The sequence below is a fragment of the Desmodus rotundus genome, chromosome 4 (genome assembly GCF_022682495.2).
Source record: "Desmodus rotundus isolate HL8 chromosome 4, HLdesRot8A.1, whole genome shotgun sequence".
In the NCBI taxonomy this organism is placed as follows: Eukaryota; Metazoa; Chordata; class Mammalia; order Chiroptera; family Phyllostomidae; genus Desmodus; species Desmodus rotundus.
In genome coordinates, this window is record NC_071390.1 from 49150581 (window position 1) to 49165562 (window position 14982).

Genomic DNA, 14982 nt, shown 5'->3' on the forward strand with positions numbered 1-14982 from the left:
GCTTCCTGCCTGCCGCTCCCCGCGGGGCTGCCAGGTCCCAGCGGCCTCCACGGGACTATCAGGCATGTCACCCAGTGCTCTAGGACCATACTACTGTCCCCAAGATACTTGAAGCCGCCCTTTCTCACCCTGTTGCCTTTCCTCTCCAGCACTGTGTTAGCGCCGGGAGGCCACCGTGTCAGCAAGCTGAGAGGGAAACTGCAGCAAGATGTCGGGCCGGAGCGGGAAGAAGAAAATGTCCAAGCTGTCCCGTTCGGCCAGGGCCGGCGTCATCTTCCCGGTGGGGAGGCTGATGCGTTACTTGAAGAAAGGGACGTTCAAGTACCGGATCAGCGTGGGTGCTCCCGTGTACATGGCGGCGGTCATCGAGTACCTGGCAGGTAACGCAACCTCAAGGGCCAGGTAGCCCACTCCCAGATCGCACCCTCCCTTGGGCGCCCCCTACTGGCTGGGAAGGGTGCTGTCTAAAGGCCACTGTGGCTGATAACGGAGCTTACTTGCGCGGCTAAGCTCCATTTCTGCAGGCTTTAGCGGGGAGAAGAGGCCTAAGGGGGACAGATGATCAGCAAGGGGCGGAGGTGGAGGCGGGAGGAGGAAACCCACAATAGAGCGGCTTTTTCACACGAGCCCTGGAAAAGGTGTATCTTGTTTAGGCAAACGCAATGCATAAAACTCAAGGCTTCCAAAGAAGAGAAACCACCGGGAGGATGGGTGGAGGAGAGGGGAGGGGCTGGGTTGCTATTGGTTTTCTAAAAAGGGCCATTACTTTGTATCAAAGGCCTCGTTATACATCAGTTCTCCTGGTTTATTGAAACTGGGACTCTGTCCATAAATGACATTGACCAGAGCATCATAAGCATCTTCGGTTGGTTCCATGAAGCCAGTAATGTTCTGATTTTGCTCCTTTACCGCGGTGGTTCTCTGTCTACAATGGGTACATAGGAAATAGTTTCCCATATTGGTTGTTAATTTTTTTTTTTTTTTTACGAAGAGGTGAGTTTTGCTGTGTGTGTTCTTTATATATTTGAGTAACTTTCTACTTCATTTTGTCGTTGTACTCTTACGTCATAAACAGAAACCATACTTCACAATTTCAAGGATGCTTTAAAAGTATATATAAATATATCAAAATAAAAATCTATCTCAATCAGTGTGATTAGTGCATTGAAGGAGTCCTTTTAGCCGCTAGCAGCAATACCTCTGACTCTGCCCACGGGTCACAAATTCCGCAGACACCAGGGTCAAGTCCTTGGGAAGCCCCCCAGGGGAGAAAAGCAAGCCTACCCAGAAGCTGAGCCCCCTGCAGCCACCGCGTGAAAACCCCCAGGTGTGGCAGGGTTGGACCCAGTTTCTGTCCCAGGTCCCTCTTCCCATCCTGCTCCTTCCTCAAGGGCAATCTCTTCCTCTTTAAATGTACGGTCCTATTCTGTCATCTCGGTCCTTGTCACTCACCGAGCAACGTCACTGATGAAGGGTTTGCCTTGATCCACCCGTGGAAACCTTGTCCCCTGGGCCTTCTGTCAGGCAGGCAGCCCTCGGCACCATAAGCCTGTCCCGTATTGTGAAATGAAAGGCTTGTTCCTGGACTGAAAGTTTTTCAGGAGGGTCCTTTAGGAGGTTGGAGAGAAAGGCTGGAGGGCTCTGGAAGCCGCCCGAATCAAGTGTGATACAGCAGTGCTTTCCAAAGCGGGATCACTCCGGGGATCTTGTTGACCAAATCTGGGGTGGGGCCTGAGACTCTGCATTTCTACCAAGCTCCCAGGTGATGCTGATGCTGCTGGTTCAAGGACCACTCAGAGGAGCAAGATGGTAGCCTGTCTTTAGCAACAGGCCTAAGGGCTTGGGGAATGCTTAAAATGTAGGTTCCAGGTAGTTCAATTGGTTGGAGCATCATCCACGTACACCAAGGTTGTGGGTTCAATCCCAGGTCAGGGCACATACAAGAATCAAGCAGTGAATGCATAAATAAGTGGAACAACAAATCAATATCTATATCTCTCTCTAAATCAGTAAAATAAAAGTAAAAAATAAAAATGAAACTTAAAAGAACAATAAAATGCAAGGACCTGGCTGTCCCCTACCCCCGGTGGTCTGATTCACTGGGTCTGGGGTAGGACCCAGAAATCTGATGGAAAAATCTGCTGACTCCGGATGGAGAGGAAGGACTTTGAAAAAAGGTGAATGAAATTTTAAGACAATCTGTTAGGCCCATATCACCTCCAGAGACTGGAAACCACTTGAGTAATCCAGAGATCCCACAGCCTCCGAGCAAGGGGCTGGGTGGGGTTCCCTGTGGCACTTCAGCCCCCAACCGTGCGCTTTCTGCTGTGCTGCCTAACGTTTGTATAATCAAAGTAATTAAACACTTCCTGTGTCTCCACCTGGCAAAAGTCTAAACTTCATGCATAATAAAACAAAATTTGGCCTTTTGAATCACTGGCATCTCCATTCATCTTTGATTCAGATAAAAGCTTACATTTTCCTATTTATTTATTCAGCAAATACCTGTTAAGCATGTATATGTCAGTGTACACACTAAGTCCTCAGACCACTCTGGTAATAGAACTGGACCACTGATAGGATGTTTAATTTGTCTTGGATGAGAGCCCCCAGCTGCCTCCGTGGCAATGACTACTGTAGCCTGAAGGTCACAGCCTGACTTTGAGCCAGCAGGTCTTTAAAGATTCATAGTGTCTCCCAAAATAGAGCACCCTCCTATTTCTCAGTTGAGTTCTCATACTCCTCCATCCACCGACAGTTTTTGAACACTTAGCGCATGCTCAGGGCCCTAGATGCTGAAGATGCAGCATAGTCCGAGACGAACAGGAATCCCTGCCCTCCGGCAGAACGCGCTCTGGAGGGGAGAAGTGAACAGATAAACAGTGTCTGTGCTGTGTCAGATGGTGCTAAGCGCTAGGGGACAAAAGCCGAAAGGAAGGACGCCTAAGGGTGTTCCAGGAAGGGGGGGAGGGGAGTTAAGTAAAGGCCCTACTGAGGAGGTGGCATCTGAAGGAGGCCAGGGTGTGGGCCTGCAGGTGTGTGGGGGCAGGTGCCCCAACCTGAGGGAAGCCGGTGCTGGGAGTGTTGGGGGAACAGAGGGCTGGAGCTGAGGGAGGGGGCTAGGGCTGTAAATGAGGCCCAAAGGAGAAAGGGCTGGTGGGGGGAGCAAGAGCTAGCAATGGGGGCTCTGCAGGGTTTTGAGCAGAAGTAGAAGTGATGTCATGGCGGGGGGCAGTACAAGGGTGGAAGCAGGGGGAGCAGCTGGAAGGTTGTTGCAGAGGTCCAGTGAGAGACGTGGTGGGAGTGGGCAGTGAAGGCACAGGGACGTGGTCGGAGTACTGGTGCATTTTCAAGGCAGAGCCAACCGGATTTGCTCCTGGGCTGCACATGAAGTAGAAGAGAGAACGAGCACCTGGAAGGGTGCTGTTGCCATTAATATCCTCCCTCCCAACCCCCAGCCAGTCGCAGCACCAGCACCTTCCTCCATCAAATAGAGAAGGTGAAGTTGGTCTTTTGAGGCCCAGGCATGACTTCTCTGTGGCCTTTACCCTCCCTCCTTTTGTGCGTTTTCTCCCCTCCAAACTCAGGCTGGAGTGAAGAGAAAGCACTGGCTAGGTTACATGTCAGTTTAAATCTGGTTCATCAGTTTACTAGCTCTGTTACCGTGGGCCAGTTCCTGAATCTGTCTGGAGATTGTCTGGTGCATAAGATGCACTCAATACATGGTCATTCTTCTTCTCTCCCTCTAGTAAGAGCTGATGAAATTATTCAGGGCAAAATAACAATGACTAATTCTGTTGAAGTGTTGTATTTTGGAGCTGTATTAGCATTTTAATTAGACAAGGAGTTTTAAGCCAAAGAAGTGAATCATTATTAGCGGCATTTCAGGCTGTTGTTGAATAAGTAAAAGCAGGGGTGGGGGGGCGGTTGTTAGTTGTTTCCTTTGGTTGTTGCTTTGGAGCAAGCATCAGTTGATTTTGCTCGGGAAAGGGTGTTCACAATGGGAAAGCCTCCTGTCGCCCTTGAAATGACCTTCAACATTCAAGACACAAATATGACTGAGTTTCTCCTTGAAGATACAACGGGAAGCAGACAGACGTGATCTTGCCTTCGCCAGGCTTACGCTCTAGCAGGGGGCGAGCAGGGAGCACAGCGTGATGAGACAGCATGCGCACCAGGCAGAGAAGTTACAGGAGCTTTGGGAAAGGGCGGACGGGCACAGGGGTGGCTTCCTAATATCAGGCAAGGGTTTTAAGACCTAAACCCTAGTTCTTCTCAAATTGATTGATTGAAAATCCTGATGCCTGGGTTTCTCCCCCAGAGATTCTGGGCTACGTTCTGGGAACCAGGGCTTTTTTAAAGCTCCCCGAATGACTCTTCTGGACAGCAGAGTGGGGAAGGGGCGTCGAGGTCCACACCAGTCTTTCAGCCTGGGCTGGCCACTTCCCTACAAGCCAGGCTGGGTGGGTTGAGGTGTGGAGGAGATGCGGACTGGGAGACAAGGGGATGGAGAATTTGTGCAAGGAGTCGGCCGAGAGGAAGGGAAGAAAGGAAAGAAGGCGGTGCGTGGAGAAGGGCGCCTGTAGCTGAAGTCAGCTACAGTGGAGGAGCCACAGGGTGCAGGGTAAGGGCCCATTTTGGGGCTGGAAGGGTTTGGTGTCTACAAGATGCAAAGGTTAGAGACCCTGGATTCTGGTTCTGCCCCTCATCAGCTCAGAACCATTAGACGTGTGGCTTTACTCTCGAGTGTCATTGTGCAGATTACGTAAGATAATGCAAGAAAAGCCCTTAGCACTGCTCCAGGCACATGGTAGCAACTTGGTCCTGCAGCAACTGCTGCAATTGCTGCTCCCAGAAGGGAGCTTTGGGCTGGAGCTACAGGTGGGGCCTCCTGGGCAGACTGCACTGAAGGCCGTGGGAGTGAGTGAGGTCACCCAGAGAGAGCGCAGTAGGGGGGCTGGAGAGCCCAGGGCCAGCCCAAGTGGCACCCACGTGCCCAGGTTTATGGGCCAGGGTGGGGGAAATGGGTGTCAAAGGAGGCAGAGGAGGGCAGTCAGAGGTTAAGGAGAAAAGCATGAGTCAGTCACCATCAGGAGTGACAGCGATGAAACCAGGCGAGGACAGCAGATCTAGCCACCTCAAGGTCATGGCAACCTTGGCAAGGACGGCGTGGATGGTCAAAGCCAAACTAAGGGGGTGGAGGAACGGGAGGTGTGGGAAGGAGACTAAGGGGGCGAGGACTCGTCTAGGGAGTTTGGCCCAGAAGAAGGGAGGTGAGGGGGATGGCGGCTGGTGGGGTGGGAGAGGGGGTGATAGAGGACATGCTTGAGCCTGGGGTCCTCAGGTCCTTCAGTTTCACTAACCAGACCTGAAATTTCGCATTTCCTTCCTTTGTGAGTGTGGGCAACAGACCACAGTAGTGTCAACAGCACCCAGGACTTTTTCACCAATTGAAATTACTGGCACTTTTTGACTGTATTCCCATTGTTACAGCTATCTAGAATGTCATTTCCACTCATCCTTACTTCAGAAGTACAGTGGTTTACTGGACCTGCCACCAGGTCTTATTATTTAACGTGTTAATAAAGAAGCACATAGCCTACTGTACCCCAGAGCTTTCAGTCCTTTGAAAACTATATTTCAGTGTAATTGGGGTTTTGTTTGCCATCCTGTGTATTTCATGCATTTAAAACCTTATCCTGCGTTGGCGAGGATGTAGACAAATTGGAACCCGCGCTGCCAGTGGAAATGAGAAATGGTAGCGCGGCGTGGAAACCAGTTTGAGGGTTCCTCGGAAAGTTACGAGAACTACGGTATGACCCAGCAGTTCCACTCCTAGGTATATGCCCCGAAGAACTGCAATCAGAGACTGAAACAGATTCTTACACACAGAGGTTCACACAGGATTATAAACAACAGCCCCAAATGGGGACAACCCAAGCCTTTAACCCCGTTCACGTTTCCAGTGTAACTGAGGAAAAACAGACTGAGAAAAACAAGCCCCAAACTCTGGAAAAATAATTTTCTATTCATCGGCAATAGGTATCACAAATACAAGATATTGAGAATGAATAATTTACTATTTTATGGTGAGAAGATGTCTTGGGATGTATTTTTACTTGACAAGACAAACAGGTCTTCACACAGGGTTGACTTCCAGGGCACCTCATGAAATCGCCGTGAACCACAGAAATCCGTCATTTCACATCATTTCCGGACGGTTGGCACCCTCCGTTTCACACCAAGCATTTCTTCATCTAACGATTTTCATTCTTTACATTTGTGTTTTGAAAAGGCGTGTGGTTGTGCAGGTTGTACCCTGCGCAGGGACATGCATTCAGGGGATGGCCATTCACATCATGGACTCAAAAGAACTGTATGAGGGAGACAAAAAAAACCAAAACAAAACTGGAATTATCTTCTGAAGGGCAAGCCCCTTGTAGTACAGGCTTCCCCCCACTAGGGGGTGTTCTAGGAACCCATCTGCATCAGTGTACCAGCTGGAGTTGTTGTGAGAGGCTGCATTTGGCCTCAGTGAAATTTTTTTTTAAAGACTTTTTCAACATGTTTGCCCATTTCATGATGCATGATTTAGAACACACCTGCCCACACTGTGTTGAGTGTTCAGCAGTTTTTGACCAAAAGCAGCATGACCCCTGTGCCCTACCCTCCTTATTCTCCTGATCTCACCCTGAACAACTTTTCTTTTTGTTTCCCCGGATGAAAAATATCCTCAAAGGGAAACGTTTTGCTGATGTGAAAGAGGTGAAACAAGATACAGCAGAAGCACTAAAACGCATCAAAATCGACAAATTCAAATACTGTTTTGAGCATTGAAAAAAACATTTTGATAGGTGTATTGCATCAAATGGAGAGTGACTGAAGTTTAAGTGTAACAATAAATACACGATTTTTTATAAATAAATGCCAGTTTGGGGGGTTTCCCTCCTCCTGTATTTATTATGAGAGTTTCCAGCAGATGGCAGTAAAAGGTCTGGTTCTGATGAAATCAGTGAGGTCAAGTGTCTTGAGGAAGGGATATACGGTACATCTTTTTCTTTTTTTAAGATTTTATTTATTTTTAGAGAGATGGGAAAGGAAGGAGAAATAGAGGGAGAGAAACATCAGTGTGTGGTTGCCTCTCACATGCCCCCTACTGGGGACCTGGCCTGCAACCCAGGCATGTACTCTGACTAGGAATCGAACCAGCGGCCCTTTAGTTCGCAGGCCAGCACTCAGTCCACTGAGACACACCAGCCAGGAGCGGTACATCTTCTAATTTGCACAAAGGCACCTATGACCTAGCAGGGGCCTTGTTGGCATGGATCTGGAGGAGGACAAAACTGGGGACAAAGAAACCATTTAGACAGCCACTACTATTTTCTGGGCCGGAAGAGAATGGCAACAAGCGTGGATGGAGAAGAGGGCAAAGGTGTGTGAGGTTGATGAGGCTGGGAGGAGAGAGGGAAAGGGAGGAGGAGGAAATGACTCCCAGGTCTGTCTGTGGATGGAGCTGCCAGACCCAAGGGCAATGGAGGAGCAGGCTTGGGAAAGTGGTGATTTGGATTTGGGGAGTTTGATTTACCTGTGGGACACCCATGTGAGGAGTCCCAGGTGACATCAGAGCTGGAAGTGCAAATCTGACCACATGGGCAGGTAGGTGGAAGCCGGAGCCACAAATGGATGTGACTCCCCCCAAAGACTGCATGCCCCGAGCAGAGCAAAGGGCCCACACAGAGCCCCAGGGGCACTGCCACCTAGTGTGCAAGTGTACAAGCAAGAAGGGGCCGGGAAAGGAGACAGGCTTGAAGGAGTGTCCACTCCGTGCGCTCTGTTCGAGCATCCCATTTAACGTGGAATTGCCCATCTACTGGGGGCTTGGATTTCCAGTGTTGATTCAAATCGTGTACGAAATGAGAGGACACAGTCTCTTCCAAAATAATGTGCATGGTGAGCTTTCCAACATCCTTTTTGGCTGCAGAAATCATTTTTTCACTACCAGATACTCAGCTGCATTCCAGATGGTTACTATTGCTGGAAGTGAGACTTCCAAGAAGTGAGAGGTCTGCTGTGGAAGTCTATAAACTTCCGTAGAAGTCTCCGCCACTTAACAGAGTAATGATCTTCCTGCAGAATTGCCAGTGAAACAAATGTGTGTTATATAATTCAGTTTTCCTACCGATTGCCAATAGAAGGAGACTTGTGTTCCCAAGATCAATGAAGTTACTCAAGAACATAGCAACTATAACATGGAAAGATGTGAGAATGAATTCTCAGCAATGTAGTGCTTTTAATTACGGAAATACCATATAAATATTTAACTCTAATGCTTATTTTATAGTTTGGAACAAATGCAACTGAATGCATTTGTCAGAACAGCATTTGAAAATATAATGATTAATATTATTTCAAACATTTAAATGGTGATATTTCTGTCTCAAGAAATGTTCAGATTAAACATTCATCAGAGAAAATAACTCCTTGTTCTTGATTTTCTGCTGTGTATCAAGAAGTTTTCCTCTTAAAGAAAAAAAAAAAAAAGCTCGACCTCTGCTTTTGCTCTAGAGCACATGATCAGTTTTCTTTCCTATAACTGGTTTGGAAGGGGTGGTAGTCCGGGAGCTCAGCCACACGTGAGCCTCACCCTGCGCCTTGCTTCGTGCCACCCGCTGAATCACGGCCTTTACTTTTCTGGGCTGCATTTGACTCCAGCGGGTTTTCCCTCTGTGAATCTCACGTCTGTGCATCTGTCTGTCAAGCCCAAAATAACCAACCTGCGGGGCTTCTTGAAGGCTCCAAGAATGTAGGGCTTCCCATTAGCCCCGCTTTTTGCGTGACGGCCAAATTAATGAACTTGGGAGGATGCTTAACTTCTTCCTCTAAATGCAGGTGACAGACACAGGAGAGTGATGGCCCAAGATGCTAAATTAAATTTGATTGCTCAGAAGCTTAAAATGGGAGGCTCCTTGGCCCCTACACCCATCTAGAAAAAAGGGTGAGTGGAGTGCACCTTCCTCCCAGGCATGGGGCCCCTGAGCTGAGCAAGTGCAGGAAACTCCTTGTTTAAAATCCTCACCCAGGGATATGTCAATTGATTTTAGAGAGGGAAAGAAGCATCAGAGTGAGAGAGAAACATCGATCGGTTGCCTCCTGCACGTGCCCTGACCAGGGATTGAACCCACAACCTTTTGGTGTACGGGAGGACACTCCAGCCAACCGTGCCCCACCCCACCCCCAGTCAGGGCAGGAAACACCTTTCTTATCACACACAGTTGGAGGCAGCACGTTGTAACTGGGGTCAGACAGCAAGCCCGTTAGGGACAGCTGGGTGCCTACATTTCTTTTGGGTGGGCACACTTTTTAAGATGCAGTCTGAATACAACAAATCGGGCTACTATATTACTATATAACAATGGCATTAATTTCAAGTACTCTGCCCCACGTCCCAACAGATAAGCTCATACTTCTCAAACGCCAGTGCCCGCCCCCCAATCTTTGATTCAGAAAACATGACCGCTGCGTAAAGGAATTGTCGGTAAACACAGTATTCATTGCTTAATCACCTGGAAAGGACGTTGTGAGATGAATCTGCAGAGATTTAGCACTTTCGTTATGGAAATGCCACATAAATATTTAACTCTAATGCTCACTTTATTCTAATTTTTGTTAATTACATTTGCTTAGTTAATATGGCATACTTATGCCAAGTTTTTATTTTATTGCCATAGATTTTATAAATGATGGCAATTTCATGTGCTATTTTATTTGAAATTAGGTTAATTGTAAAGACAGAGAATCACCTGTTAATTTGGGGGTTTTAGGATTCATGCCATTGGAACAGCAAATCCCCAACACACAGGTGCACACACCTGTGAGAACAGGTCACACGGCAAGGGCACGCACAGATGCACGCACACACTTTCTCCTGCACGTGTTAGTGAAACGCCTCATTGGCGCATTGCCGTTAGCTTTGTAAAGGAAGACATTTTTCTCTATAGGCTCATGTTTTGAAGGCAGACAATTTTGATTTAGCAGAATATCCTAAAATTGAGGAAGAATGAAAAATAACAAAATAGGAGGAAGGAGAAAGCATACAGATGATATAAAACAAGTATATAGATTAAAACATTTTTGACTCAAAATCTTTGATAGAATGTGAAGTAGTTTTAGGAAAATCCCTTTCTATCACATTTACCAAATGACATGTTTGTTAAACTCAGGGCCATTAGTAGGTTCTGAGGGATATGTGGAAAACCCCTGGGCTCCAACCTACCTTCCTTCACAAGTCTCATAGGTATCCTCACTAGGAATCCACTTCTTGGGTTAAGCATTTCACCATCCTGTAGTATAATTCAGTTCTTCCCATCTACTTTCCTTCACGACAAGAGGGACCTGAGGCATCAAGTGATAAGGAAAATGAGATTCTGAAATGGGTCCCAGTGGTGCCAAAGACAGACTTTACGTACATCACTTTTCTCTTCAAAGATGGCCCTGCTGTCTGTAGGTTAAAGGAAGCTCAGGTCCTACGTTAGGGTTTTGTTTTGGTCAGGATTAACTTCTGCTGACAGTGGCTAAAACAAGACTTTATTTCTCTTTCATACAAAAGAAGTCTATAGAACATAGTCGAGGTTGGTAAGGAAGCTCCACAGTCATAAGATACCTCCATTCCTTTCATCTTGTTACTCTATCATCCACAACTTTCTTCCTCTTGGTCAAAGATGGCTGCTCAAATTCCAGCCATCACATCCTCAGTCCACCAGTAGAAAAGGAAGGAGTACCATACAATGTGACTGCCTTTCATTAGCCAGAACTTAGTCATATGGCCACACTAATCAAGAAGGGATGTTGGGGAAAACTGTCTTTATTTCTTCCTATGGATATGGGATCAGCAAAAAAAATCAGAGATCCATATACTAAGGAGGATGGGGAAGAATTAATGTGAAGGGATAACTGGGAGACTTTGCTATAGGATCATATACCAGGTCTTGTTAAATTATCTTACTTGTCTATGACCTGAATTCTTTTCAGCTTTCTGAACTTCTTTCCAGGCCCAGACATAAAAATCACAAATGAATAAATGTGGTCAAACTCAAAAACCATTCCCCCCACCCCCCCACCCCAAAAAGCTTTAGAAAGCTCAGGCCCCATTCTGTGATTGCCTGTTAACTCCTCCCTGTAATTTCAGCGGAAATCCTAGAATTGGCCGGCAATGCTGCGCGGGACAACAAGAAGGCCCGGATAGCCCCAAGACACATCCTGCTGGCAGTTGCCAATGACGAGGAGCTCAATCAGGTATGTCTGCAGCATGGACACATGCCACCAACTGGATTTGCCAAACACACTATTGCATGTGGCCATGGCTGGCTACAAATCCTTCTTGCTACAGTTCCTAGTCACATTTATACCAAAAAAACTTTGATTGTATAAGAGAAGAACCAATTCTGCTAGCTGTATCATTCAGCTTCAAAATAAAATTACCTCTGGAGTAGATCCATTGTATATTCTGGGTCTGATCACACCTTCTTTTCCTCTTTGAAGCAAGCTCAGTGTGTTGCTGGGGAAGGTGCAGTGCACACATATTACTCTCTTCACACTTCCTTCCCCCAAACTGTGTTAATGATGTATTCTGATGAGGGCAGGAAAGCCCTTCTTCATGTATTAGAACTGACCTTTTACACTTTAGAACTGACTCCAAAGTGGAGTGAATGTCCCACCCACCCTCGAGGATGTGCATGGTGGCAGGTTGATAGTAGAAGAATTTTTGAAAAGGAGAATCCAAGATGGCGGAGGAGTAAGTGGAAGCTACATTGACCTCTTCCCAGGACCAATCTGGAATTACAACCAAATTGTAGAGAAATTATCTTGAATAACCAACTGAACACTAGCTGGACAGAAGCTTATAACTATGGACAGACAGAAGAAAACACTTCCCCACAATGTGACTGGGAGGGAGTGCGGAGGAGACACAGAGGGCTGGCTGGGCTCCCACAGATGGCAGCTGAAGTGCCAAAGGGATATTTCAGTGGCCGGGGGGATCCCCTTGAGAAGTGTGGGGTCTAAACCCCAAGCCTAGCTCCCCAGCCTATAGCATCAGAGCTGGAAAGGAACCCAGATAACATCCGGCTGAGAAAAGCAGCGGGTTTCTGTCTGCCAGAGAGAGAGACAACTAGAGACACAGAGAGCCTCTTAAAGGGCCAATGCACAAAATTTTGTTTGCAGCCACTTACCCTGGGCACCAGCAAAGGGAGGGTAGAGTGGACTAGAGACGCTTGAGGAAGGTCTGGAGTAGTTGGTACTGGGGAGAGAACTGAGGTAACTGCCACCAGGATTCAGGTGCTGAGTCATTTCCCATACTGCAGAGGCCATCTCTCTCAGGCAGAGCACTCTAGTCTGAATGGCATCAGCCCGAGGGGAAGCAATAGCCCTGCCTGCAGGAATTACTCTGCCCCACCCTGTGGAGCTTAAGCCTAACTGCTGATTACAGATTGATCAGATTAACAACTGATTGGCTTAACAGCTGATTAGTTTAACATCTAAAGCAGAAAATACAAAGCAGACAAAATAGGAAGACAAAGAAACAGAACTCAAATGAAAGAGCAAGAGAATTTTCCAGAACTAGATGAAATGAGGGTAAGCAATTTCTCAGATAGAGTTTAGAATTATGATTATAAGGACATTCAACAACAACAACAAAAAAAGGACATTCACCAGAATGGAAAAAGACATAGAAACCATGAAAAGGATCAGTCAGAAATAAAGAACGCAATATCTGAGAGAAATAATACACTGGAAGGAATAAACAGTAGGTTAGATGAAGCAGAGGATGGAATCAGTGTTTTGGAAGACAAGATAGAAAAATCAATCAGGCAAAGCAGCAAAAAGAAAAAAGAATTTTAAAAATGAGGAGAGCTGGGGGTGCAGGTATTGAACAAAAAATAAAAAGGACTCATGGATATCACAGCAGAGTGGTGATTGCTGGGAGGAAGGGGGTATAAGAGGACTAAATGGTAATGGAAAAATATGATAAAGATTATATATTTAAACAAAAAATGAGGAGAGCTTAAGAAACATCTTGGACAGCATGAAGCATAACAACATCTGCATCATGGGAATACCAGAAGAAGAGAGTGAGCAAGGAATTGAGAACCTATTTGAAGAAATAATGACCAAAAACTTCCCTAATCTGGTGAAGGAAAATGTCACACAAGTCCAGGAAGCTCAGAGAGTCCCAAACAAGTTGGACCCAAAGAGGCCTGCACCGGGACACATCATAATTAAAATGACAAGGCTTAAAGATAAGGAGAGAATCCAAAAAGCCACAAGAGGAAAGCAGGTAGTTACGTACAAGGGAGCACCAATTAGACTGTCATCTGATTATTCATCAGAAATATTTTAGGCCAGAAGGGAGTGGCGTGAAATATTTAAGGTGATGAAAAGCCAGGACCTACAACCAAGTCTACTTTACCCAGCAAGGCTATCATTTAAAAATCGAAGGAGAGCCCTGGCTCGTATGGCTCAGTGGCTTGAGCACCAGCCTGCAAACCAAAGGGTCACTGGTTTGATTCCCAGTCAGGGCACATGCCTGGGTTGCAGGCCAGGTCAGGTCCCTAGTAGGGGACGTGCAAGAAGCAACCACACATTGATGTTTCTCTCCCTCTCTTTCTCCTTCCTTTCCCTTCTGTCTAAAATAAATAAATAAAATCTTTTAAAAAAATCAAAGGAGAAATAAGGAGCTTCCCAGACAAGAAAAAGCTAAAGGAGGTTGTTAACACCAAACCAGTACTGCAACAAATGGTAAAGAGCTTGAAAGAAGAAGTAGGAAGAGAGGAAGAGGAAGGAGAAGAAGAGGGAGGAGAAAGAGGAGGAGGAAGAAGAAAAAGAAGGGAAAAGAAGAAGAGAGAGAGAAAGAAGGTAAGAGACAAAGAAGGCCGGTACATAATGATAAGGGAGCAATCCAACAAGAGGATATAATCCTTGTAAATATTTATGCACCCAACATAGGAGCACCTAAATATGTAAAGCAAATCTTAATGGACATAAAAGGAGACAAAACACTAATTTGAAAGAACATAAGCACCCCTATGTTCAGTGCAGCGTTATTTACAATCGCCAAGATATGGAAGCAGCCCAAGTGTCCATCAGCAGAGGAGTGGATTAAACAACTATGGGAGTTTACATAATGGAATTCCACTTGGCCACAAAAAAGAAAGTTTTATCCTTTACAACAGTATGAATGGGCCTGGAGAACATTATGCCAAGTGAAATAAGCCAGTCAGAGAAAGACAAATACCATATGGTTTCACTCATATGGGGAATCTAATGAACAAACTGAACTAACAAGCAAAACAAGACAGACTCATAGAGAGCAGATGACAGCTAGTGGGCGGGGGGTGAGGTTAGGGGGTGGAGGGATTGAGCAAAAGGGAAAAAAGGGCTCATGGACGTGGGCAACAGTGTGGTGACTGCTGGGGGAGGGAGGTATATGGGGACTAAATGGTAATGGAAAAATTACAATAAAGATTACTTTTTTTTAAAGAATTTTTATTTGTATTTATTTTCTAATCCCATTTTCTCAACCTGTCTGTGGTAAAGTGATTCTTATTTCCAATCCATCATGAACGGATAATTTCAAAAAATATGATAAAAAATAATTACTAGAAAAATAAAATAATACAACCTATAAGCTATCAGAGTTTTATTATTAGATCCAGTAGATATACAATAACTCTGTCAGTTTACTATAAAGGTCTGTGACTTCCTCGTGATTCCTGTCCCTTGGCACAGATGGATGCCTGGTGGTTACACACCAGCCTGGCTGCAGACCACACTTGGGGCGTTGCTGCACTGGGCTGTGTGGGATGTGTCGGTGGAGCAGTACCTGCCCATTAGTTAAAGTAAACAGGCAGTGGGTGGGAGAGGCCGGGTCAAACATACTTTACTGATGGACCAAGTGATCGAAAGGGTGCAGGGACCACTGGACTG

General features: G+C 46.2%; 1 protein-coding gene across 1 annotated transcript in view; it reads left to right on the top strand.

Annotated features, from left to right (window-relative positions):
* The window catches only part of MACROH2A2 (macroH2A.2 histone), a 51978-nt gene that overhangs the window by 23926 nt on the left and 13070 nt on the right, over positions 1-14982 (top strand). The window contains exons 2-3 of the mRNA XM_024561246.4: positions 150-380; positions 11186-11292. Coding sequence (XP_024417014.1) covers positions 209-380; positions 11186-11292 — 279 coding nt within the window. The 5' untranslated portion in view covers positions 150-208. The remainder of the gene's footprint in view (positions 1-149; positions 381-11185; positions 11293-14982) is intronic.